The following is a 26,955-nucleotide window of genomic DNA, read 5'->3' on the forward strand; positions in this document are numbered from 1 at the left end:
AGTCTCCCTCAGTTGAATCAGATATTCTTCTTTGTGCTCCTCCCTTTGGGATCTTTTGTATTTCTTGTATGCAGTTCTTTTAGTTTTAATTTTGTCAGCCACCTCCTTTGAGAACCAGATAGGTTTCATTTTCCTTTTGCTTTTCTTTACATTTCTAACATATAGAGCAGTTGCCTTGGCGATTGCTCCTTTTAGATTGGTCCACTGCTGATCCACATCTCTCTCATTTTCCCATCCATTTAGTTCTTTCTCTAGGTACTTCCCCATTTCCTCAAAGTCTGTGTTGTTGAACTGTAAAACTCTGGTCTTTGTGCTTCTTTTCCATATTCTTTTAGTGGTATTAAACCATACCGTTTGATGATCACTGGTGCTGAGGTGGGCGCCCACCTTGACATCAGAGACGATATCTCCATTATTGAGCACTAAGTCGAGAATAGTTCCTTCTCTTGTGGGTTCCAATACCATTTGTTTGAACAAAGATACTTGCATGGCATCCACTATTGCTCTACTGTTTTTAGATTCTGCAGATGGGATTTTCCAGTCTACATCTGGCATATTAAAGTCACCAACGATCACCACTTCCCCTTTCTTACCTATCTTATGGATGTCTTCAACCAGATCTCTGTCCAGCTCTTCCTTTTGGTTTGGAGGCCTGTAAACCACTCCAATATAAATGGATGCTCCATCATCTGTTTTTAGGTCGACCCATAGTGCTTCTTCCTTGCCCCAACTTCCTTGCAGCTCAGATGCTTGGATATTATTTCTGACATAAAGAGCCACACCTCCCCCTTTTCTATCCACTCTGTCCTTCCTTAACAAGTTATAGCCTGGTATTGCCGTATCCCAATCATGAGATTCTGTGAACCATGTCTCTGTGATAGCAACGATGTCCAGTTCTGCCTCTGTCATTAGGGCCTGCAGATCTGGGATTTTATTTCCCAAACTATGAGCATTTGTAGTCATAGCTTTCCAGGTAATCTCTTTACGGTTATTGCTTTTCCTGTACTCCTTATGAGACTTTAGTTGAGATTTGTTATTCACTTTACTCTTTCCTTTTGCAGTTGTGCCATTGATGACAGTTATCCCTCTCAATTAGCTTTTTCTTTTGGTTATGGATCTTGAAGTTCTGCATGCATTGGTTTTTTCTCTTTTCTGGTAACACGTCAATGTTTTTCTCTATAATTTCTTCAGTTAATATAGGGAGGGCTTTATGTTCTTGTTGCATTTGATACTGTGTGTGTCTCCTTGTTACAGGTCTAATTCTACCAGAGCCCACTGTGATCCTGTTTTTTAATGATTTACTTGATGAACTGATTGAGTGGGGGGGTATACTTGTTGGCTTCCCATCTGTCAAGAATGGGTGACTGTGGGACACATGTGTTATCCTACCTGAGTCTACTGTATTTCTTTTTCTTGACTCCTGGTTATTCTTTGGTGTTGGGGAATTATTTTCTGAGTAATGCAATGTGGGTGTAATTCTTGTAATTGAAGCTAATTGAGCTTTAACCTCAGTCAGCTCCGTTTTCAAAGAGAGCTGTGCACAGATCGGGCAAGCTCCAAGTCTCCAGATGCTTTCCCTCAGAATAAAGACCCTACAACAGTTGCATTGGATAGTTCTCATATTGGTTAAGTTTTGGATTGGTATGTCCTTAGCTGTTAACATACTAATTGATCTTGTTGCTAATGCTAATTTAGTCAGTCTATATTAGTAAACTAATCCCAGGGGTGGGAGGGAATCAAACAGTTGAACCTGGGACAAGCTGGGTAGAGCAGGACACTTTCTGGAACTTTATTAGTCCTTTAGCTATTAAATGATCCCACAGCACTTCTGTGCCAATATTAACCAGATTATTAAAGAACAGCTATACAATAATAGAAATGCAGGTATACTGGATCTTAAAATAACAGTTTGCAAGCAACAATTACAATTATTGTATAATAGACCTAGAGAAAGGTATAAAACACAGCAGTTTTACTGCTCACAGAGCCCAGATATTAGTGGAGCACAGAGCAGTTAATTAGAAGGAATAGTGAAAGAAAACCAGCAGGTTTTTTTGGGTTTTTTTTCTTTTTTCCCCCCAGAAGAGCACCACAGAAAATTAAGAGTCGTTTTTTTCCCTCAAAAAAGATATGATCTGCTGGAAGGAGGTATATAGATGATGTCCTAGTGATATGGCAGAGCACAGAATCAGCACTTTTAGAATTTTTTGAATGGCTAAATGCGTTGGATTCATGCCTAAAATTCACGATAAATTATCACCCACAACAGATAGCTTACCTGGACATTCTTATCATTAAACAAAACACCAGATTGAGTACCAGTATCTATCGTAAAGCAAATGAACGAAGCAATCTTTTGAAATTTGATAGCTTTCATCCAACAGCACTGAAGAAGAACTTACCAGTGGGACAATTCATAAGACTACGCTGCTTATGTACTGACAGACAAGATTTCAAGATTCAAGCCCAGAGGATGGCAGACAGATTTTTACAAAGAGGGTATCCTGTCTCCGATGTTCGAGCATACAAACGTGCTCTCTATGCTAATAGAGATTATTTATTTCTCAAAAACACATTGACAAACACACCAGAACGCCAAACGATGGTACTGAGACATACAGTAAAATCAGTTGAAATCAGTCAAGCAATTCGTCAACATTGGAGAATTCTTCAACAAATACATCCAGAATTTTCAGCTCCTATTATTCGCATACAGTAGGGGTCCTAATGTAAAAAATCATATAGTTCGTGCTAGCATTTATCAGTCACCTACACCATTGAAATTTCCTGATTGTACGAGCTGCAATCTATGTGCTTTAAAATCTACAAAAACACTAATCCCTTTACAAGGTGAACGTCAAGTCACATTGAGGGAAGCTTCATGTCAAACTAGCTTTGTGGTTTACATAATATTCTGCCCCTGCGAGCTTAAGTACATAGGCATGACAAAGCGCCAATTAAGGACAAGATTAACTGAGCACAAGAGCTGCCTGAAAACAGAGAAAATGGAAGCGCCGCTGGTCTCTCATTTCGCGGAACATCAGCACAACTTTACTGATCTAAGATGGTCAGTACTTGAATATATACCTGCACATTGGCACGGAGGCGATCGTGTAAAACAACTGAGAATCCAGGAACAACGATGGATCTTCAAATTGAATACAGTTCACCCGCATGGTCTCAATCGCGAGATCGAATGGATGCAGTGCATATGATTCACGTGTGGCAATCATGATTATCTTGAGGCATACTCAAACGCCAAGTGAAATCAGAGTGAATTGAGTTGAAATCAGCTGATGAAGAATCAGCTGAATACAAACGAAGCGCATGCGTTTAAAAGCAGCACTTCTAGAGCCGCCGCTTTACAGGAGAACTTTCTCCCGGACCGCGACGAAGTAATGCTCACGTTCGCGAGGCAGTAAGTGCGGATGGAAACTCAAGAAAGGAAAGTATATTCTCAACAGAAGGGTTGGTAACAAATGTTTATTCTTTCAGATATTGAAGTGTAACCGAAAGAAACTAAGCACACGCGAATACAGCCAGACAGGTTCCTGAAGCAGCACAGGACGCGAAACGTGCACGTCAAACTGTACTCTGGACTGCATTTAAAATAAGTGGAAGGGTATCACCCTCCATGGACATTGAGCTTCATAAGGGAAGTATCTCTTTTATTTTAAAAGATAAAAAAAGCAAAAAAAAGGGAAATATAAATCGAAAATATATGGGTAAAATAGTGACCAATGATTAGAGATGATCCCTAATGCGGCTTGAGAGCACACATGCCAAAAAGCTAGCGGGATGGTATGAGTCACTTACCCGTAAATATATTTAAGAATCGGTACTATTCACATATATTGAAAAAATCTTAACGTATCTAGAGTTATTTCATATTGGACTCGTTGGTTAAATGATAATTGATTGAGTTGGTTGATATATATAAGCAATTTATAAATGACATTCACTTATTAATTGTATTAATACCATGGGATCCAACTTATACTTATGTTTAAATACAATTCACATTTTGGATATACAGTAACGAAGGTCGTTTGCACATCCTGTTACTCATTAGTCACTGTGAACACTGTTGTAATTAAGATGTTATTTATCCACAAATATGTCACCCACCTTACATGGTAGGTAACTACAAATTATATTCACCTATTTATTTTATTAACACCATTGAAATCCGACTTATACTATCGTTTACATACAATTCATATGTTGGACACACAGTAGTCGTGTAATCTCAGCCAGATAAGGATTTCCTTTGATAATTATGATTTGGTTGCCATCTGTAATTTTTCATAAGTTTTTTTTTATATAACTCAAATAGCGGTATCGTTGTTTTTAAAAAAAAAAACAAAAAAAAAAAACCCAACCAATACACCATTTACGTCAAACATTAAGCTTCATGCATGGATTTTTCTATTCTGTTTAAATAAGTAAAAGATACTTTTGTAAAATTATTTTTTTAAATGTAGTCATAACACTTAGTATGCAGGCTTTTTATTAACAACGTTGGTCCCTCATTTTTACACACACGAAATCTTTTTAGTTATACTTTGAAGCTGCTTTAATTACAATTGAGAATTTTCCTACTGTTGGATGAATATATAATATCTACGCAATCCAACGAACAGCGACACCTATATGCCCAATGATGGCATCTATGTGAGGTAACTACTTTTCCTAATTTTGTTTATTTTCAACAATTTTAAATTACAACCCCCTCTCCCCTTTTCTTTTTATTACCAACAACATTTTTATATTAATGATATTTTCCAGTTAAGTCTTTGGTGGATTCCAATGGATTGAGCACACCTATGAATACACCGATTTAGATTTCATTCAGGTATGATTGTTTTATAAGTTGCACCACCGTTTGAAGGGTTTTATAGTACATGTCAGCCAATTTACATTCCAGGTTGATAGTATTGAGGATTCTGTTGCTGTAATTTTATTTTTATCATTTGTCTTCCTCTGTTTCGTTCCATATAAATTGTTTTATCATTATGCACACTGAATTTTTTATGATTACGCAACCTGAATGTTTTAGTAGATGTACTTTTGCGTCTGTTCTTAATATTAATTTTTAATTAATATTAGTTTTAATTATTTACACCATAGTCTTGTTTTTATAATCTTATAAGTAACTGATTATATTGTTGTTTGTTTATTATTATTTTTTATGTAGCCCCTGAAGCAGCCCCCTGTTGGGCAAAACTCAGGCCTAGAGTCGGGCAACCAATAAAAAGACTTTCTGAAGGACTTTCGGCTATCCCCTTCCTTTATTCCTCACGGCTATGTAGATGGATCGGACATTCTGGCAAAAAGCTTTTCCATCTTATCCAGCCGAGCACGACTGCCTTTGGGGGTCCATCTGGTCACACAGATAGCACCCTTCAGACATCGTGACACACCTCCATTCAGAGAATACAGACCTAATGCGGATCAGTACTCGACAGGGTCTGTGGGCACTGGTGGCATCAGTGAAAACTGGACACCGCCATGAAAAATAGCCAGTGAGTGGTCAAGGGCCATCGGGCACCAAGAGGACACTCACTGGAAATAGACCACACGAAGGGAAAATTTAAACACCTACTGCACGCCATCAAGATCTTCCCCAGCCACAGGAAGTATCTCTGCTATCTACTGGGCAAGGAGCATTTCTAAAACTGTGTGCTGCCCTTCGGCCTTGCTTCGGCTCCATGGGTCTTCACCAAGTGCTTGGCAGTTGTGGGGGCACACCTGTGCCGACAAGGGAGTTCACGTGCTCCCCTTTTTGGATGCATCCACCCTGGGTTGGGGGATGCGTGTGGACAGCATAGGAAGTTCGCTACCAGATCAACTTCCTGGAGCTCTGAGCAATCCACTACGTTGTCTGGGCGTTTTGGGATCATTTGTCCCACAAAGCCCTCCTGATCCAAATGGACAATTGGGTTGCGATGTGGTACATCAACAAACAGGAAGGCATGGGCTCCTTCTTCCTTTGTCAGGAGGCAGTGCAAATATGGTCCTGCGCCCTATCCCAAGGCATGCTCTTGCAAGCGATTTACCTGGCTGGGATGGAAAATGTGGTATTGGACCACTTGAGTCTGGCGTTCCAACCACATGAGTGGTCGCTGGACCCCTCAGTTGCAGACCAGATCTTCCGCCTGTGGGGAACCCCGGACGTCGATCTCTTTGCCGCCTCTTGCAACAGCAAAGTCAGCTACTTCTGCTCCATGCCCAGGAGTGATGGGAAGCCAGCCTTAGACGCCTTTGTCTGCTACTTGGGCAGTGGTCTTCTGTATGTGTATCCTCTGCTTTCGCTGATAATGAAGACTCTCTTATGAAGCTCCAGCAGGACAAGGGGACCATGATCCTGGTGGCACCGTATTGACTGAGGCAGGTCTGGTTTCCAGTCCTGCAGGACCTGTCGGTCAGAGAGCCCATTTGTCTGGGGACCTCCCCATGATCTGATCACGCAGGTTCTGGGTAGGCTGCGCCATCCAAATCTCAGGTCATTAGCTCTGACAGCCTGGATGTTGAGAGGCTAGTCCTGCAGTCCCTTGATCTCACTGATGCCGTGTCTCGGGTACTGGTAGCTTCAACAGAGCCTTCCACCAGGAAGTCTTACAGGCTAAAGTAAGAACATAAGAATAAGAACATGCCAAACTGGATCAGACAAAGGGTCCATCAAGCCCAGCATCCTGTTTCCAATAGTGGCCAGAGGGAGGTTTTCAATCTGGTGTGGCGGTCATGGCTTAGATTCGCCTGCCCCATGCTGCAGTTGCTAGACTACCTGTGGCAGTTTTCTGAGGCTGGCTTGAAGACCAACTCTTTCAGGGTCTACCTGAGTGCCATCAGCACTTACCATCAAGGTATTGGTAGTTTGCCCATCTCTGTGCAGTCCATAGTAGGGCGATAATGCGGGGTTGCTTCATATGAAGCCCCCATGCATCTTCTTTGTGTACTGGGACCTCGATGTGCTGCTAGTGCGGCTCATGTGTGACCTGTTCGAGCCTATGCGCTCCTGCATTCTGAGGTACTTAACCTGGAAGGTTCTCTTCCTCATGGCGGTCAATTTGGCTTGCAGAGTTAGTGGGCATCAGGCATTGGTGATATATCTGCCCTACATATCTATTAATCTGCCCACCCTTTTCCCGAGACCACATTCTCACCAAAGTGAACGGCCTCTACACAGTTAGGTCAGAGCCCTCTTACAGTCCAATCTTGAACGCACTGCAGGCCACAGGCAGTCCATGCAGCTCTTCATATCCTTTGACATGGTGTTATGGTGGGCAAGCAACTCTGTCCAAGTGGCTGGCGAATTGCATCTCCTTCTGCTATGCACCTTGGAGGCTGCATTAAGGCTCACTCGATGAGAGCCATGGCAGCATCAGTAACCCATTTACAAGCAGTTCCCATTGCTGAAATCGGCTTAGCTGCAACGTGGAGTTCCCTACACACATTTGCTGCCCACTACTGCTTGGACAAGGATGGTTGACATGACAGTAACTTTGGCCAATCTGTCCTTCGTAACTTTTTCCAGGCTTAAAAACCCAACTCTCCCTGCCTAGGGCCCATTGTTTGGGTTCATGCTGTCTCCCTGTGAACTAACAGCACCGTAGTTATTTTTGTGCTTGTTGGCACTTGGTTCAATGCCTGTTGGTCATAAGCCTTACCAGGCGCGGCCTGTACTTCTGGAATTCACCCATCTGTGAGGACTATCATCTTGCTTGTCCTAGGAGAAAGCAGAGTTGCTGATCTGTAATAGGTGTTTTCCTAGGACAAGAGGATATTAGTCCTCGGGAAACCTGCCCGCCACCATGCGGAGGTTTTCTCATGCGTTTTTGTTTTTTTTTTTTTGCTGTTGATTTCTATGTTAAAAGACTGAAGAAGGACCCCACATGGACACATGGATAGTTGCATGCTGGGCATACTCAGTGTGCCTGTGTAAGTTCTAGAAATTTTGACAAGCTTTCTGTGCCGGGCACCATCTGTCACCCATCTGTGAAGACTATCATCCTGCTGTCCTGTTACAGGTAAGCAACTCTGCTTTATTTATTGTTTGTAAGTGAGTAGCAGTGTATCATTTTAAGAAGCAAAGCATATCTGAATTGCTGATGTTAGAAAATTGCTGTAAAGAAGTTTGTAGCTGCTACAGATTGCTTGGAAAGCATCAGTTCAAGGATGGAAAGGGTTTCTCCTTTTATTCTCATGGAGAAATACATATAATTTTTCACACCTATGATGGTTAAAGGGAAAGATTCCACTGGTCTTTCCTTGCTTATTCTTAGTCAATTATTAAGCCCAAAGTGAACTGTTGTATAAGTACCAGAGATTTCTAGATTGTGTGGGGTTCATAATATCTCCATGCTATTCACCACAGAATTTTGAAAAGAGCACAGTAAAGATCAGAATCAGTTTTTTAAATATTAAGATTAAAATGGGGTGAATATTTTAAGTGTGACTGCTTGTTACAGTGGAAAAGCTGAAGTTACACTGTTAACTGGATGGTAAGTGTTGTAGTAAAGGCATGTGTAAAGAAAATTTTGGTAAGATTAAGCAGTGGTATATGAGTGAATCTCACTTTTATCCTCCGCCCTTTCCTTAGGTTTGGCCATCTAAATGTGGCTGTTCTCCTGCTGGAGAATGGTGCTGACGTTAATGCCCAGAATAGACTTGGAGCCAGTGTACTTATAGCAGCATCAAGAGGTGGACATGTCAACATGGTGAAGCTGCTGCTGGAGAGTGGTGCATTTGTGGACAATTATGATCACTTTGATGTTAATATGGTGGACAGTAATGGCAGCAGAGAAGGACTGCCAGACATAACAGCACTCATGACTGCTGTCCAGCATGGACATGAGGCGGTAGTATGCCTTCTATTGGAATGGGGAGCTGATATCAATTATACTGTGGGAACCACAGGCTGGAGTCCTTTGATGCTAGCTGCTGTCCAAGGCAGGGTGAGTGTGGCACAACAGCTGGTGGATAGAGGCGCAGATCCGGACCATATCAACGTAATGGGCAAAACGCCATTTGAAATTGTGCTTGCCTTCAAACACAGGGACATGAAAAACTACCTGGATGCCATAACAACCGTCAGACCAAAGACAGGTAAGGGCTATCCTGATTGTGCATTTAGCTTCTCTTGTTAGAATAGTAGGTGGACTAAATCTGGAAAAAAAAGTGAGGCACTTCTGCTCTTCATTAGTCTTAGTATTACAGCTTACATAAGTGTGAGCAAACTCTAAATCTCCCTTGCCAGGGTTACTGCATGGTCCTCATATTGCATTGACTTTTTTGTGCAATTAATTTAGCATTATATCTTTTCATTCATTTTCTATTAATGTATGCATTGTTTATACTGCACATTAATTGTAAAGTGCCCTAGGCAGGGTGACACATAAAATCTGTTAAGTTAGTTTGGCTTTGTTGTGCTGCAGTGGAGATATGGATGGAAATTTTTTTTTTTTTTTTTAAACTCTCAGCAGAACAGACATCAAAACAAGTAAATATTATTTAGCTTTGGATAGCTATTGAACTGCCATTACCAATGCGAAGAAGACCCATAGTTCTAATTCTGTTCAACTCTAAAGAATTTTTTTCATAATCACCAGGTTAACTAAGCAGTAATCATTCTATTAATAACCCATGCACTTTAGTATTCTACATCTCTCCAGATGATTTTGCCATGCATTTTGAAAAAAAAGGTCATTGACCTGAGTTTAATTTTTCTATTCTGCTATTACCAGGCGACCTCCAGACAGTTGATTTTTCTGTATCATGGCCAGAATTTGATAATAGTAGCACAGATAATATGGTCCAAATAGTTAAAAAGATGAATTTGACCATGTGCAGTGGTGAGAGACTCTTGTATTTGAACTCTTAACTTATTTAGTAAATCTTTTTCTGAAGTCCAGGATTATGCCAGGCTAATACGTTAGAGCTCAATAACTACAAGCTGATTTCTTCCATCCCATTTTGGCCAAAGTTATAGAAGCTTCTGTGCTCAAGCAATTAGTTGTATTTAGACAATCATGGACTATTAGATTATTTCCAGTTTGGGTTTAGGCCAAAACGTAGTACCGAAATCTTGCTAAGAAAGAATCTTTGATTCTTCAGGGTTTCAATAGTGGGAAAGACTCTCTCCTGGGAGAATAATAGAATAAGCAGGGTGGTAGTCTTCGCATATGGGTGACATCAGGATGGAGCCCATCACTGAACACTTTGGTCAGTTTCTAGAACCTCGACTTGGCACAATGAGCATGCCACCAACCCTGCATCCAGCAGGGGTCCCCCTTCAGTCTCTCTTTTTTTTCTTCCGTGCAACGGTAGCCACGTGGATTGAGGAGCTCTTACACATATTCCTGACAGGAATTTTCCTCATGGAACTTTGCTAAAATTTAAACAAATTTCACCCCATCTGGGGTCCCCTTATTGACAGTCGATACCCGTGACTGTAAGGTTTACCTCGTTTTTTCGGTCTGTTAGCGACGGTTCTCTTTGTGTGTTTTTTTTTTTTTAAGGCCTGACTGTCGCCGACCGCACTGCGGCTTAAATATTTGTCTACTATGATGGCGACGGGTTTTCAGAGGTGCCCCGACTGTCCTTGGACAATGTCCATCACAGACCCACATCGGGTCTGCGTGCTATGTTTCGGGCCTACCCACGACGTCGAAACGTGTACCAATTGTGCCCAAATAACCCCTAAGGGCCGCCGGGCCCGCTTAGAAAAGATTGTACTTTTTTCATACTAAACAGCTTAAGCCATCTAAAGTCTCCACATCTTCGGCACCGTTCAAACACCGATGATTCTCAGTTGGCATCGAAGACATCTACCTCTGCACCGAGAAAAGCACAGTCATAGACATCGAAAGACTCTGTCCTCCAATCCAAGCGCAGCGGTGGCCTCAACTCCAGCATCGACGAAGCCACTGAGGAAGATGGCCCGTGCAGAGGAGCCCCCCATCCTCCTCCATGCCTGGGACACAAAGGCGTTCCCTACCTTCAGTGGTGCCGGGAGCAGAGACTTCACATCTGTGGACCCTTCGGCGATGCCTGTCTAGCCTCCAACTCCGGAACTGGTCTTCAAAACACCAGCTTTTTGTGAGGAATTGAACCGGATGGTTGAAGAGGCGGTGGTGCAAGCCCTCCAAGGAGTTCAGTCTCCATCGACACAGACTCCAAGCGCAGATCCGGATCCGATGCCCACGATGCTTGCTCCATTGCTGGACAGACTGGATGTCCTTATCTGTGCACTTTCACCAGTGCCGGTGAAAACACAGATTCTTCATCCATCCATTGACACCAATCCATCTGGCATCATCAGAATCATTGACGCGAGACCCGATTCCAGGGCCATCGGGAGTCTTTCCACCAAGGTGTCCACTGATGTCACTGAGCCCATCGGTGCCTTCGATGTCTTATTTAGAAATTTTTTATATACCGCGGCACGTAATGAACATCACCTCTGTTTACAATAAACAATAATTCAGCAACAAGTTTTACAATCTAATGACCATAGAACAAAACATGTAAGATAGGCTTGCCTCAATTGTATTATGTTTTCTAACATGGGAAGTTATATAAAAGGTAATTATAAATAACTAGGTATTTTCCAACAAGTGTAGTATGGTGAGTAGAAGATTGAAATCTATTTGTAGAATGGTAAAGTATTTTAAGGGCCACAAATACGAATTACAAGGAGTTGCCATCGACCCTTGTCTGTACCTCCTCCGATACCATTGGTGCCTCTCCTTTTTCCATCTGGAGGCCTACCAGATGCTGGTGATCAAACAATACTAGCCCTGGACTGATAATATACCATCGGAACCATCTCCTCCAGAAGAAAGGAGAAGATCCCCTTCCAGAAGACCTCTTTTAATTTTATAAAGGAAATGTCAGAAACCATTCCTTTTAAACTACAAACTGAAGAGGACTCCAGACATAAGATGCTAGAAGTCCTCCAATTTGTCGATGCACCCAAGGAAGTTATATCCATCCCAGTTCATGAAGCCATCCTTGAGCTTCTCCAGCACACCTGGGAGCATCCAGGGACAGTTCCACCTGTAAACTGGAAAACTGATGCAACTTAGTGCAGTAAGCACCTGGGTTCCAGAAGACTCAGCTATCTCACCACTCTGTGGTAGTCTAATCTGCCCAGAAAAAAGCAAGAAGGCCCTGGCCTCATTCCTCCACATCTCCTGGAAAAGATCAGAAATTCCTTGATGCCTTGGGATGTAGGGTCTTCCATGGTTCCATGCTCATTTCCCGTATTGCGGCCTACCAACTACATATGACACAAAATTCAAGGAACCTCTTTAAGCAGCTACAGGATTTCTCTGAATCCCTTCCAGAGGGAATTCCAAGACCAGCTAAACTCCATTCTCAAGAAAGGCCTTGATGCTGGAAAACATGAAGTAAGGGCTGCTTATGACACATTCGACACTGCCTCCAGAGTATCAGCAGCTGGTATAAGTGCCAGGAGGTGGGCATGGCTGAAGTCCTCCGATCTATGCCCGGAAGTTCAGGAGAGGTTGGCGGACTTCCCCTGCACAGGAGATAACTAACTTTGGTGATAAGATACAGGAGACTGTTGCATAACTCAAGGATCACCATGAGACATTGCGACAGCAATCTGCTGTATCCTCTGATTTTCCCTCTACTTCTAAATGGCTGTTCAGAAGAGAGGCCAAGAGAACCATCTTTAAAACCCATAGGTATTATCCTCCTCCATCTGGGCTTGTCCAACCAGGCCATATAACTGACCCAAAACTCATAATAAACTTAGGCAAAACCAAAATAATCATCCTAGATCAAAAAAAAAAAAATCAACTCTCCCATGCAACCACTCAAAATGGAAAACCCCAAAACATTAATCTCTCCTGTCACACATGCTCAAAACCTAGGAATCACCATAGACAACGATCTATCATTCACACCCTTGCAATCCTTGCAAACACTATGCAGACTTGCTGAACTACGACGGCTCGTCATCTTCTCACCTTGTTGGGCCACATGGCGTACTTTGTCCATGTTAAACAGTGGCTCGCCTTGCCATGAGTAACAGTGGACATTATAGTCCCAATGGTCTCAGGCCCACCATCCCATGTCCAACATTGTCCATGTCTCCAGGCAGCTTCGTCTCACTGGCTTGGTGGATTCAGGAGTCCCGTCTGATAAGAGGACTAGCTTTCCAATCTCCAGAACCTCAGATAACACTGACAACAGATGCTTCCACTCTAGGTTGGGGAGCCCATGTCAACCTGCGAACTCAGGGAACCTGGTCTGCAGCAGAATCACAACATAAGATAAATTTTCTGGAGCTCAGGGCAATAAGATATGCCCTTATAGCTTTCAAAGATTGGATTAGGATTGTCTTGTTGGATAGGCAAACAGACAACCAGGTAGCGATGTGGTACATCAACAAGCAGGGAGGAACCAGCTCTTACCTGCTGTGTCAGGAAGTAGCACAAATCTGGGCTTGGGATTTCTCATACTCCACGCTATTGAGAGCGACCTACCTGGCAGGTGTGGACAGTGTGATTGTGGACAAACTCATTCGCACCTTTCATCCCCATGAGTGGTCCCTGAACCCCACTGTGGGGTTTAGGGAACCCTCATGGATACCCCTACTATGGTGGAGAAAATATTCCTACAGTGTGGGTATCCACGCATAGACCTCTTTGCATCAATTCACAACTGCAAAGTGGAAAACTTCTGCTTACTACATCGCAGTTACATGACACCACCAAGAGACTCCTTCACCTTCTCATTGTCAAGAGGTCTCCTGTATGCCTATCCGTCACTTCCACTCATAAGCAAGACTCTCTCATGATGTTATGACAGGACAAAGGGCTTCATGAGCCTCATAGCCCCTTACTGGCTGTACTAGGTGTGTTTCCCCATTCTTCGCGATCTGTCCGTCAACAAATTTGCCTGGGCGCAGATCTGTCTCTGATATCACATTGGTGCCAATGATGACCGGGTCCACAACGCCCGTGTGGTTTCCATCGGTGCCCTCTTTGTTTCTATTGATGCTGCCATAGATTCCATCGATACCTCTGTCAGTTACCATTGCTCTGCCCGGGACATCGACTGTTTCGACGATACCCTCAAGGCCGCTTTTAATGCCGCCATCGATACAGTCAATACTAACATAGCACCTAAACGCAATGCCCTCGACTAAACACAGTGCTCCATAATCCGGGTTCTTAACTAAAGCCCCGTATCATCCTACAGCACTATACAGTGCCAGGAACAGTGCAGGCATGCTGACAGTCCGTCACCACTCATCATCCAAGACAGCGAGGGCATCCACCTCAGCGCTGGGGAAAGACCGGGCCGAGTACCATGGCAATCATCTGCACGGTGACTGTCCGCCACAGACTCAATCCAGAACATCGGTGCTATCCTACTCTGTGCTGGAGAATGACTGGCTGAGCAACATCGTTACTGCCACCTCCACTGTTCCGCACAGAGGCACTCCTTGGTGCTGGAGAATGACCTGGCTGAGCTCAGAGGGATTCCGCACAGGCGTCTGGGTACATTGAGACAGTTGTGAAGCGGGCCTGGGTTCATGAGTCATGTGCTCCTCTGCACCCGACCCCACCGATACTGGTGTGGCGTTTCGAGCCACCACAAAATAATGTGGAAGCGCCAGACATGCCTAGTCTGTCTCCTCTGTACATGCGCTACCATACCAGATTACATAGTTGAGTCGGACATTTACGTCCTTCAGCCTGTCCTCGGAGCCATCGATCTTAACTGGCTCATCCTTCTACGATTCACCACGAAGGACGGTAAGTACTCTTAATCCCGCTTCAGCAACAATCCCATCAAGACCTGGTCGCTAAATCGGGCCACATGATTTCGAAAGGTTCTAGGTCGTATTATCTTCCAAGAACTGTATTAGTGTCGCATATCGCTACTGCCAGCTATGTTTGACACAATACCAAGAGAACCTCTCTTCCAATAACCTGGGATTGCATCGAGACATCCTCCCGTTTTCAGCAACGGGACTCCATACTCGATACTACTCTGGCTTCTTGTTCCTAATTAAGACCCAAAGTCCCAGATGCATTAGCTGATCTGCTGACACAAGATCCAGCAAACACTGCTTCAATTGCAAGTCCACCTCGAGACCTGGCGATAGCTCTCGACGTTTTCTTGCACAGCAGATAGAGATGCAGGTAAGACTTTTACTACTCATGCTCCCGTGGGAGATTAGCTGATATCCGGATTACATCAATCCCGCCAGTTGGACACCACCTGGTCTCTCAACTTGCTGGATATCAGAGCGGCCAACCCACTTAGTACCAAGGTTCAGGGTACAGTCCCCCGGACGCTACAAAGTGCGGGGAGGGGGGAGGGAGTTTTTAATCTCACTATTTCTTTCAAAGAAAGCAGATGCTCTTTGCCCATCTTGGACCTCAGAAATGTCAACTTTTTTCAGAAGGGACAGGTAAAATGGTGTCTCATGTCACCATGCTTTCCTTATCGCAGTAAGTGGGTTGCCTCTCTCCTCTAGTCTTTCTATGTGCTTCATAGTGAGTCGTCAATATTACAATCCCAAATTCTGCCGGGTGCTCAAGCTTCGGCAACTTGGGTATTTCATCAAATCACTAGCAGTGACTGCTGTTTCTCTATGGAGTAAATCATCATTCACGCTTTTCCTTGCATGGACAACTGCCTAACAAAAATCAATCCAAGCAAGGAGCTCTATCTTCTCCATAACTCACTATAAATCTACTGCCTGAGATTGCTGTTTAATTACCATAAATCCCATTTTCCTAGCGTGTAGCAGATGGACTCAGAACAAGTGGGTATAGTGTGCTTGTGCTAGCAGTTGGAGACGGATCTGACGTCAGCACGGGTACATATACCCCCACAGGAAGTGAAGCAACTCAGTAATTTCTGTCTCCAAAGCAGTTTGGAGCGCCTTCACGCTCGCTTAGCGTGTTTTCCAATACTACTTTCTACTTTCCAAATTTCTCAGAAGACGAGCCCCGCACTCCTGCGGTGATATTCTCGGGTGCCTCCCCCAGTTGAGTTTCCCGAGGTGATTTCCGCGATCCCTCGGAGGTCTACGCCTCGGTCCGGTGGCCGAACTGCGGCAGGGATCTAGCCCCCGGGCGAGAAGGGCTCGGGCCTGGCTGAGAGGCGCCTCGGTCCCGGTGTGGACTTAGCCCCGAGTGAGACGAGTTCGGCGGCTTAGAGGCAGCGGGTGCACTTCCTCAAGCGCGGCGGTGAAGGTATTTCCCCTCTCCCCCCGCAGCCGGAGACCGCCCGGGTTACAGCCGGGAAGCGCCGAAGATCAGGTAAGGCGTACGTCTCTTACTTTTTGGTCTCCGAGGTACGAGGATCGGCGGCGTTGCCTGCATGCGGCACGCTGTGGAGGTCGCCATTTTGTCTGCCTTGCTCAGGTATTTTGCGCCCATGGATAGGCGCACTCGGATAGGCGCATGTTGATAGGCGCACAACGCAGCATATAGATTGCTAAGCGTATGTTATTGAGCGCATATTGCTGAACGCATATTATTGAGCGCATATTGTTTATTTAGCGCATATTGCTGTACGCATATTATTGAGCGCATATTTATTATTGAGCGCATATTGCTGAGCTCCTATTATTATTGAGCGCATATCTCTGACAGCATAAGCGCCGGCGCCCTGCATTCGCAAGACGCGATGGAACACCTAAACGTCCCGGCGTCTCCAGAGGCGGCACCTCCTGATTCCGGCGTGAAAGCTCTTGGCCTGTGCTCAGCGTGCCAGCTTAGAGCCACGCAGAGCGAGGAGCCAGACTCCCTTTGTGCCCAATGTGATGAGGCCGTGGGAGCCTCGGGCCAGGACCAGTCTCAACCGAGGTTTACTGACAGTTCCCCAGGGGCCACCCCAGATCTAGCGGGCCGTCTCGAACAGCCAGGAATCCCGGGACCTGGTACCCCGACGGCTGGAGACCGCTTCCATTTCCTGGGTGGACTTATTTAAGGGGATCCACGCCTTTGTACAGATGCAGTCTGCTTCCCGTCCAGACCCTGCCCCCGGACCCTCTTGCCCTTACCGCGGGCACCCGCCTCCGGGCAGTCCGGCTCATGCGGACCCCCCGAGGAGGGGGAACTTCCCTCGGGGATAGAACCATATCGAACTATGAGGCGGTTCTTTCCCAAGGAGGATCTCTCCGACCTGGTCTCTCGGTACCTGACGGAGTTGGCTATTCCAGGCCCCAGCACCATGGAGGCATCTACGCAGAACCCCCTGCTGGAGGGTCTTCGTCCCATAGCCCGCCATTTCCCCTTCCTGCAAGCGGCTCAACAGCTGATCGATTTGGAGTGGAATGCGCCGGAGGCCTCATTCAAAGGGGGTCGGGCCCTGTCTGGTATGTACCCCCTGGACCTGGCAATCAAGGATATGCTGGCATGCCCTAAGGTGGACACCTTGGTTAGCGCTGTGGTCAAGCGCACTACCATTCCAGTGGAGGGGGGGGGGGGTGGCCCTCAAGGAGGCTCATGACAGACGCCTGGACGCCATCCTGAAACAAACCTTTGAGGTGGCAGCTCTGTCTCTGCGAATCGCAACCTGCTGCACAGTGGTAATGCGTTCCTGTTTGTCACAGGTCAGGAACAATGCTCCGGCAGCGGACATGGAGTCAGCTCTCTCGTTCCTTACGGATGCCGCCTCCGACCTAGTCCGTACGATAGCCAAGGGGGTCTCCTCCTCCGTAGCAGCCAGGAGGCAGCTCTGGATACGGAATTGGTCAGCCGATGCTTCTTCTAAGACACGTCTTACTAGAATGCTGATCAAGGGTTCTCTCCTGTTCGGCAGCAACCTAGATAAACTGGCCAGCACATGGGGCGCCTTTCCAGTACCTCGACTGCCGGAAGACAGGTCCAAGAGGAACCAGCGCATCTTTCCGAGGCCCTCCAGAGGTAGAAGCTCCCAATGCTTCACTCCCTATAGGAGTCGCTACCAGGCACCTCGTCCTCAGGCCAGGAACCAGGCCTTTCGGACCAAGCAGCGCAAGAGGGGAGCCGGCTCGGGTTCAGGTCCCGGCCGCGCCTCACAATGAGAATCAGCCGATCCATCCGGGGGACGGAGCCATAGGGGGCAGGTTAACCCTCTTCTACCCCAGATGGGTCGATTACGTCAGACCAGTGGGTCCTCTTCATCATCCGAGAGGGCTATTATCTGGACTTTCATCACACTCCTCCGGACAGGTTTGTGGAGTCTCCGTGTCCAATCCACAAGAAGAGGCGGCATTAGAAGTTACCCTGGCGAGGCTCCTGTCCTTGAAAGCCATAATCCCAGTACCTGCATGGGAAATGGATTCTGGGCACTATTCCATTTATTTCATGGTACCCAAGAAAGAGGGCACTTTCCGGCCCGTATTGGACCTCAAGTCAGTCAACCGATACTTAAGGGTCCCGAGGTTTCGCATGGAAACTCTGCGCTCAGTCAAGACCGCAGTACAGCCAGGGGAATTCCTCACAGCCTTAGACTTGTCAGAAGCCTACCTGCATATCCCGATCCATCGGGATCATCAGCGCTACCTACACTTCAAGGTTCTGGGACGACACTTCCAATTCCGGGCTTTGCCCTTCGGGTTAGCCATGGCGCCACAGACCTTCACCAAGGTGATCGTAGTGGTAGCAGCGGCGCTCAGACGGGAAGGAATCCTTGTCCATCCCTACCTAGACGATTGGCTGATCAGGGCGAAATCACGAGAGAGCCATCGGGCAACCAATAGAGTGATCTCCCTGCTGGAAAGCCTGGGATGGGTAGTCAACCTAAACAAGAGCTGCCTACAACCTTCCCAATCACTGGAATACCTGGGAGTCCAGTTAGACACCCAGGCAGACAAAGTCAGCCTCACCACCAAGAGAAGGTTAAAACTCCAGACGCGTCTACGGTCCTTGATGGGAGCCAGCCGGCCCATAGCTTGGGATTATCTGCAGGTTCTTGGTCTCATGGCATCCACCCTGGAAGTGGTACCCTGGGCGCGGGTCCATATGAGACCACTACAACGCTCCCCCCTCTCTTGATGGAGCCCACGCTTCCGGAATTACTCCGTGCATCTACCTGTACCAGCCAGAGTGCGGACCCATATACGGTGGTGGTTGCAGTCCGACCACACGAGCAGGGGGTCGAAGATGTCCTCCCCCATGTGGACTCTGCTCACCACAGATGCCAGCCTGAGTGGATGGGGAGCACACTGCGAAGAGCTCACCACCCAAGGGCGGTGGAACAGAGAAGAGTCCGCGTGGAACATCAACCGTCTAGAGGCTAGGGTAGTCCGATTGGCATGTCTCCGATTTGCTCACAGACTGAAGAACAGAGCAGTCAGTGATGTCAGACAACGCCACCATGGTGGCATACATCAACCGTCAGGGCGGAACCAGAAGCCAACAGGTGTCCTTAGAGATAGCCCCGCTGATGGCTTGGGCAGAGGCGAATCTCCAGGACATCTCCGCCGTCCACATTGCCGGAAGGGACAACACCGCGGCAGAATTCCTCAGCAGGGAAAGCCTAAATCCGGGAGAATGGCAGCTGTCCCCCACAGCCTTCCAGATGATTGTGGATCAGTGGGGGACTCCGGACATGGACCTACTAGCGGACAGGTCCAATGCTCAAGTACCCAGATACTTCAGCCGCAAGCGAGATCCGTTCTCTCACGGGATCGACGCCCTGGTTCAGCCATAGCCTCCAGGGACCCTGCTATACGCCTTTCCTCCGTGGCCCCTGCTGGGCGCCCTTATACACAAGATTCAGAGGCACAGAGGCCTAGTTCTTCTAGTGGCACCAGACTGGCTAAGAAGACCCTGGTACGCAGACATGAGAAGACTACTGACGGGGGAGCCCCTTCCCCTGCCTCCTCTCAGGGACCTGCTTCGTCAAGGTTCCATCCTCCACGTGGATCCGGCTCAATTCTCTTACGGGCTGCCCATTGAGAGGGTTACTCGAAGCCGGTGATAGATACACTCCTCCGAGCTCGCAAGTTTTCCACATCCCTCACCTACATAAGCATCTGGAGAGTATTTGAAGCCTGGTGCGACACTCATGGCACCAATCCACATGCGACCACAATCCCTATTGTTCTGGACTTCCTGCAGGATGGTCTTCAGAAGGGTCTCTCCCTCAGCTCCATCAAGGTTCAGGTGGTTGCGCTGTCTTGCTACGATCCCAGGAGGGATGGCAAGACCTTTGCCACACACCCAGATGTTTCCCGTTTCCTGAAAGGAGTCAAGCACATTCGTCCGCCACTGAAGTCGCCAGTGCCCCTGTGGAACCTCAACATAGTTTTGGATTTCCTCGCGGGATCCACCTTCAGACCCCTACGGGGCCTGTCTCTCCGTTCTCTAACTTTGAAGATGTTGTTCTTGCTGGCAGTGTGTTCAGCACGCCGCATCTCGGAGCTACAAGCGCTGTCCTGCCGTGATCCCTTTCTCAGAATCACTCCTGAGGCTATCCATCTTCGCACGGTTCCCTCCTTTCTACCTAAAGTAGTCTCACAATTTCACCTCAACCAAACCATATTCTTGCCAACCACGGCGGGTTTGAAGAAATCAGAAGAAGGGCGTTTGCTACGCCATCTCGACATCGGCAGATTGCTGCCCAGATACCTGGAAATGACAGAAGCAGTACGAAAGACGGACCATCTGTTCGTCCTTCACTGCGGGAAGAAACAAGGAGAAGCGGCCTCACGGCCCACCATCGCCCGCTGGATCAAAGAAGTTATCAGAGCGGCCTACGTAGAGGCCAGGAAGTCACCACCTCTGCAGGTCAAGGCTCATTCCACCAGAGCGCAGGCGGCCTCTTGGGCAGAATCTAGGATGCTGTCGCCCGCGGAGATATGTAAGGCGGCGACATGGTCCTCCCTCCATACCTTTTCCAGATTTTACCGTCTGGATGTCCAGGCCAGGGAGGACACAGCATTTGCGAGGGCAGTCCTACGCGGTCCTCAGGCAGCCTCCCGCCGAGTTCGGGAGTAGCTTTTGTACATCCCACTTGTTCTGAGTCCATCTGCTACACGCTAGGAAATGTTAGATTACTTACCTTATAATCTCGTTTTCCTTAGTGTATGCAGATGGACTTAGAACAAGTGGGTATATTGTGCTCGTGCTAGCAGTTGGAGACTGATCTGACGTCAGCATGGGAACATATACACCCACAGGAAGTGAAGCAACTCAGTAATCTTCCTTGCAAAAGCTGTTATGGATATATGTGTACTGACCGATCAATGAAGTAGTGAAACAGGATTCCCCTGACCGATTGATAGTAGCTGGAGACCGCCAGCGTTGACACCTGGTAGAGTTGGATGCTCTCGTGTAAGAAATGACATGCCTTACCTTGAATTGGTGAAACCCATGTATACTGGCAGCCGGGCGGGATGGTGAGTCCAGCTGCATACACTAAGGAAAAGGAGATTATCAGGTAAGTAATCTAACATTTCCTAGCGTGTAGCGGATGGACTCAGAACAAGTGGGATGTACAAAAGCTACTCCCAATCTCGGCGGGAGGCTGCCTGAGGACCGCGTAGGACTGCCCTCGCAAATGCTGTGTCCTCCCTGGCCTGGACATCCAGACGGTAAAATCTGGAAAAGGTATGGAGGGAGGACCATGTCGCCGCCTTACATATCTCCGCGGGCGACAGCATCCTAGATTCTGCCCAAGAGGCCGCCTGCGCTTTGGTGGAATGAGCCTTGACCTGCAGAGGTGGTGACTTCCTGGCCTCTACGTAGGCCGCTCTGATAACTTCTTTGATCCAGCGGGCGATGGTGGGCCGTGAGGCCGCTTCTCCTTGTTTCTTCCCGCAGTGAAGGACGAACAGATGGTCCGTCTTTCGTACTGCTTCTGTCATTTCCAGGTATCTGGGCAGCAATCTGCCGATGTCGAGATGGCGTAGCAAACGCCCTTCTGATTTCTTCAAACCCGCCGTGGTTGGCAAGGATATGGTTTGGTTGAGGTGAAATTGTGAGACTACTTTAGGTAGAAAGGAGGGAACCGTGCGAAGATGGATAGCCTCAGGAGTGATTCTGAGAAAGGGATCACGGCAGGACAGCGCTTGTAGCTCCGAGATGCGGCGTGCTGAACACACTGCCAGCAAGAACACCATCTTCAAAGTTAGAGAACGGAGAGACAGGCCCCGTAGGGGTCTGAAGGTGGATCCCGCGAGGAAATCCAAAACTATGTTGAGGTTCCACAGGGGCACTGGCGACTTCAGTGGCGGACAAATGTGCTTGACTCCTTTCAGGAAACGGGAAACATCTGGGTGTGTGGCAAAGGTCTTGCCATCCCTCCTGGGACCGTAGCAAGACAGCGCAACCACCTGAACCTTGATGGAGCTGAGGGAGAGACCCTTCTGAAGACCATCCTGCAGGAAGTCCAGAACAATAGGGATTGTGGTCGCATGTGGATTGGTGCCATGAGTGTCGCACCAGGCTTCCTTATATAGGTGAGGGATGTGGAAAACTTGCGAGCTCGGAGGAGTGTATCTATCACTGGCTCAGAGTAACCTCTTTTCTTCAGTCTAGCCCTCTCAATGGCCAGACCGTAAGAGAGAATTGAGCCGGATCCACGTGGAGGATGGGACCTTGCGAAGCAGGTCCCTGAGAGGAGGCAGGGGAAGGGGCTCCCCTGTCAGTAGTCTTCTCATGTCTGCGTACCAGGGTCTTCTTGGCCAGTCTGGTGCCACTAGAAGAACTAGGCCTCTGTGCCTCTGAATCTTGTGTATAAGGGCGCCCAGCAGGGGCCACGGAGGAAAGGTGTATAGCAGGGTCCCCGGAGGCCATGGCTGAACCAGGGTGTTGATCCCGTGAGAGAACGGATCTCGCTTGCGGCTGAAGTATCTGGGTACTTGAGCATTGGACCTGTCCGCTAGTAGGTCCATGTCCGGAGTCCCCCACTGATCCACAATCATCTGGAAGGCTGTGGGGGCAGCTGCCATTCTCCCGGATTTAGGCTTTCCCTGCTCAGGAAGTCTGCCGCGGTGTCGTCCCTTCCGGCAATGTCGACGGCGGAGATGTCCTGGAGATTCGCCTCTGCCCAAGCGATCAGCGGGGCTATCTCTAGGGACAACTGTTGGCTTCTGGTTCCACCCTGTCAGTTGATGTATGCCACCGTGGTGGCGTTGTCGGACATCACTCTGACTGCTCTGTTCCGCAGTCTGTGAGCAAATCGCAGGCAGGCTAACCGGACTGCCTGTGCCTCTAGACGGTTGATGTGCCACCCCGACTCTTCTCTGTTCACCGCCCTTGGGCTGTGAGCTCTTCGCAGAGTGCTCCCCATCCGCTCAGGCTGGCATCTGTGGGGGAGGACATCTTCGACCCCCTGCTTGTGTGGTTGGACTGCAACCACCACCGTAGCTGGGTCCGCACTCTGGTAGAGGTAGATGCACGGAGTAATTCCGGAAGTGTGGGCTCCATCGAGAGAGGAGGGAGCGTTGTAGTTGTCTCATATGGGCCCACGCCCAGGGTACCACTTCTAGGGTGGATGCCATGAGACCAAGAACCTGCAGATAATCCCAAGCTATGGGCCGGCTGGCTCCCATCAAGGACCGTAGACGCGTCTGGAGTTTTAACCTTCTCTTGGTGGTGAGGCTGACTTTGCCTGGGTGTCGAACTGGACTCCCAGGTATTCCAGTGATTGGGAAGGCTGTAGGCAGCTCTGGTTTAGGTTGACTACCCATCCCAGGCTTTCCAGCAGGGAGATCACTCTGTTGGTTGCCCGATGGCTCTCCTCTCGTGATTTTGCCCTGATCAGCCAATCGTCTAGGTAGGGAATGACAAGGATTCCTTCCCGTCTGAGCGCCGCTGCTACCACTACGATCACTTTGGTGAAGGGCCGTGGCTAACCCGAAGGGCAAAGCCCGGAACTGGAAGTGTCGTCCCAGAACCTTGAAGCGTAGGTAGCACTGATGATCCCGATGGATCCGGGATATGCAGGTAGGCTTCTGACAAGTCTAAGGCCGTGAGGAATTCCCCTGGCTGTACTGCGGTCTTGACTGAGCGCAGAGTTTCCATGCGAAACCTCGGGACCCTTAAGTATCGGTTGACTGACTTGAGGTCCAATACGGCCGGAAAGTGTCCTCTTTCTTGGGCACCATGAAATAAATGGAATAGTGCCCAGAATCCATTTCCCATGCAGGTACTGGGATTATGGCTTTCAAGGACAGGAGCTTCGCCAGGGTAACTTCTAATGCTGCCGCCTTGTGGATTAGACACGGAGACTCCACAAACCTGTGCGGAGGGGTGTGATGGAAGTCCAGATAATAGCCCTCTCGGATGATGGCTAAGACCCACTGGTCCGACGTAATCTTGACCCATGTGGGGTAGAAGAGGGTTAACCTGCCCCCTATGGCTCCGTCCCTCGGATGGATCGGCTGATTCTCATTGTGAGGCGCGGCTGGAACCTGAACCCGAGCCGGCTCCCCTCTTGCGCTGCTTGGTCCGAAAGGCCTGGTTCCTGGCCTGAGGACGAGGTGCCTGGTAGCGACTCCTATAGGGAGTGAAGCGTTGGGAGCTTCTACCTCTGGAGGGCCTCGGAAAGATGCGCTGGTTCCTCTTGGACCTGTCTTCCTGCAGTCGAGGTACTGGAAAGGCGCCCCATGTGCTGGCCAGTTTATCTAGGTCGTTGCCGAAGAGGCGAGAACCCTTGAACAGCATTCTAGTAAGACGTGTCTTAGAAGAAGCATCGGCTGACCAATTCCGTATCCAGAGCTGCCTCCTGGCTGCTACGGAGGAGACGACCCCCTTGGCTGTCGTACGGACTAGGTCTGAGGCGGCATCCGTAAGGAACGAGAGAGCTGACTCCATGTCTGCTGCCGGAGCATTGTTCTGGACCTGTGACAAACAGGAATGTGTTACCACTGTGCAGCAGGTTGCGATTCGCAGAGACAGAGCTGCCACCTCAAAGGTTTGTTTCAGGATGGCGTCCAGGCGTCGGCATACGCTTAGCAATCTATATGCTGCGTTTGTGTGCCTATCAGAGTGCGCCTATCCATGGGCGCTCAATACCTGAGCAAGGCAGACAAAATGGCGACCTCCACGGCATGCCGCATGTAGGCAACGCCGCCGATCCTAGTTACTCGGAGACCAAAAGTAAGAGATGTACGCCTTACCTGATCCTCGGCGCTTCCCGGCTGTTACCCGGGCGGTCTCCGGCTGCGGGGGGAGAGGGGAAATACCTTCACCGCCGCGCTTGAGGAAGTGCACCCGCTACCTCTAAGCCGCCGAACTCGTCTTGCTCGGGGCTAAGTCCACGCCGGGACCGAGGCGCCTCTCAGCCAGGCCGAGCCCTTCTCGCCCGGAGGCTAGATCCCTGCCGCGGTTCGGCCACCGGACCGAGGCATAGACCTCCGAGGGATCGCGGAAATCACCTCTGGAAACTCAACTGGGAGAGGGACCCGAGGGTATCATCACAGGAGTGCGGGGCTCGTCTTCTGAGAAATTTGGAAAGTAGAAAGTAGTATTGGAAAACACGCTAAGCGAGCGTGTAGGCGCTCCAAACTGCTTTGGAGACGGAAATTACTGAGTTGCTTCATTTTCTGTGGGGGTATATGTACCCGTGCTGATGTCAGATTAGTCTCCAGCTGCTAGCACGAGCACACTATACCCACTTGTTCTGAGTCCATCTGCATATACTAAGGAAAAGGAGATTATCAGGTAAGTAATCTCAACAATAGAACATTTCTTGTCGCTACAGTTGCAACGAAATTCCTGTCCAACAACTGCGCAGACATTCAGCAAATTCCTACACATCTCTGCGCGCATGCAACATAACCTCAGCTCCTCAATTCTTTCATTGTTGGGCCACGGGATTTTTTCACTATCCCCTTTACTCATATATCCAGATTCGCTGTGAGTAAGACTCAGTGGAATTTTCAATTATCAGTAGATCTAAGCTGTTCAACCGCTTTTGTCCCTGATCCATATTACTGATCTAGAACCAAATCCACGGCTGGTCCTGCTCATGTTCGCATTTACTTTAGGGGTGACAAGTTCGAATCCGCATCTTCCCAACCCAATATGAGTCTATTCCGCTCCATACAGAGTTTCATATCAACGTCCTGGAGCTTCTAGCCATGAGTTTATGCCTTTATGCCTTACAATACTGCCTCTGTAACAAACCTTTGTGCATACAGACAGTCAGCATAGTGACAATGTGGTATTTCCAACACACAAGCTCGCACAACCTCTTAGCTGCTCTGCTAGGAATCTGCGCAGCTCTAGCCTTTGGCCCTTGCACACTCCATGCATCCCCGGGCCATTTATCTAACAGACTTACTGAATGCACAAGAGGACCTTCTCCATAGATGTTTCCATCCTCTCGAATGGTCTCTGCCTAGGTGTGTAGTGAGAAAAATCTTCTAGCACTGAGGTCAACCGACCTTGCCCTCTGTCCAAATCGAACCATACAGTGGACAAATTCTACTCCCTATACATGTCTCGTAATGCGTTCCCATGGACGCCTTTGATGCAACAAAGGCCTCTTATATGTGTCTCTTTCGACGCCTCTCATAGCCAGCACTCTTATTATGCTGCACCGGGACGGGGTTCACTGTTCTAAGACCCAAATCCTGGTCAAGACCAGTATGCTTTCCCATACTTCTCAATCTATCACACCAGTAACCAATTCGCCTTCTCACAGGTCAGTCTCGTATTACGACTCACTGATGTGATGCTACCAGTATCTGAGAACAGCCTTCCACACAGGTCTTACCATTCGAAATGGTATGATGGCGCATACAAAAGGGTATTAGCCCTTTTTTCTACACCACTCCTTTTCTCTTACTCCCTCGGATTCTGCTCCTCAGATATCCTCGGCATTAGTACACCTCTGTTCCATTTCGGCGTACCACTTGGGAGTGGGGATGCCCGATTAACGGTTCAACCCCTTCTGAGTCAGCTTACCATGGGTTATCCACCGATTAAGCCACCTCTATGTTAACTGGTTACGGAATGG

The 26,955-nt window shown here is 48.1% G+C and overlaps 1 protein-coding gene across 1 annotated transcript in view; it reads left to right on the top strand.

Moving 5' to 3' along the window:
- The window catches only part of ANKS6 (ankyrin repeat and sterile alpha motif domain containing 6), a 705,076-nt gene that overhangs the window by 11,754 nt on the left and 666,367 nt on the right, over window positions 1-26,955 (top strand). The window contains 1 exon segment of the mRNA XM_029589918.1: window positions 8,603-9,108. Within this exon segment, the coding sequence (XP_029445778.1) occupies window positions 8,603-9,108 (506 nt within the window).

Source organism: Rhinatrema bivittatum, chromosome 2 (assembly GCF_901001135.1).
Source record: "Rhinatrema bivittatum chromosome 2, aRhiBiv1.1, whole genome shotgun sequence".
Lineage (NCBI taxonomy): Eukaryota > Metazoa > Chordata > Amphibia > Gymnophiona > Rhinatrematidae > Rhinatrema > Rhinatrema bivittatum.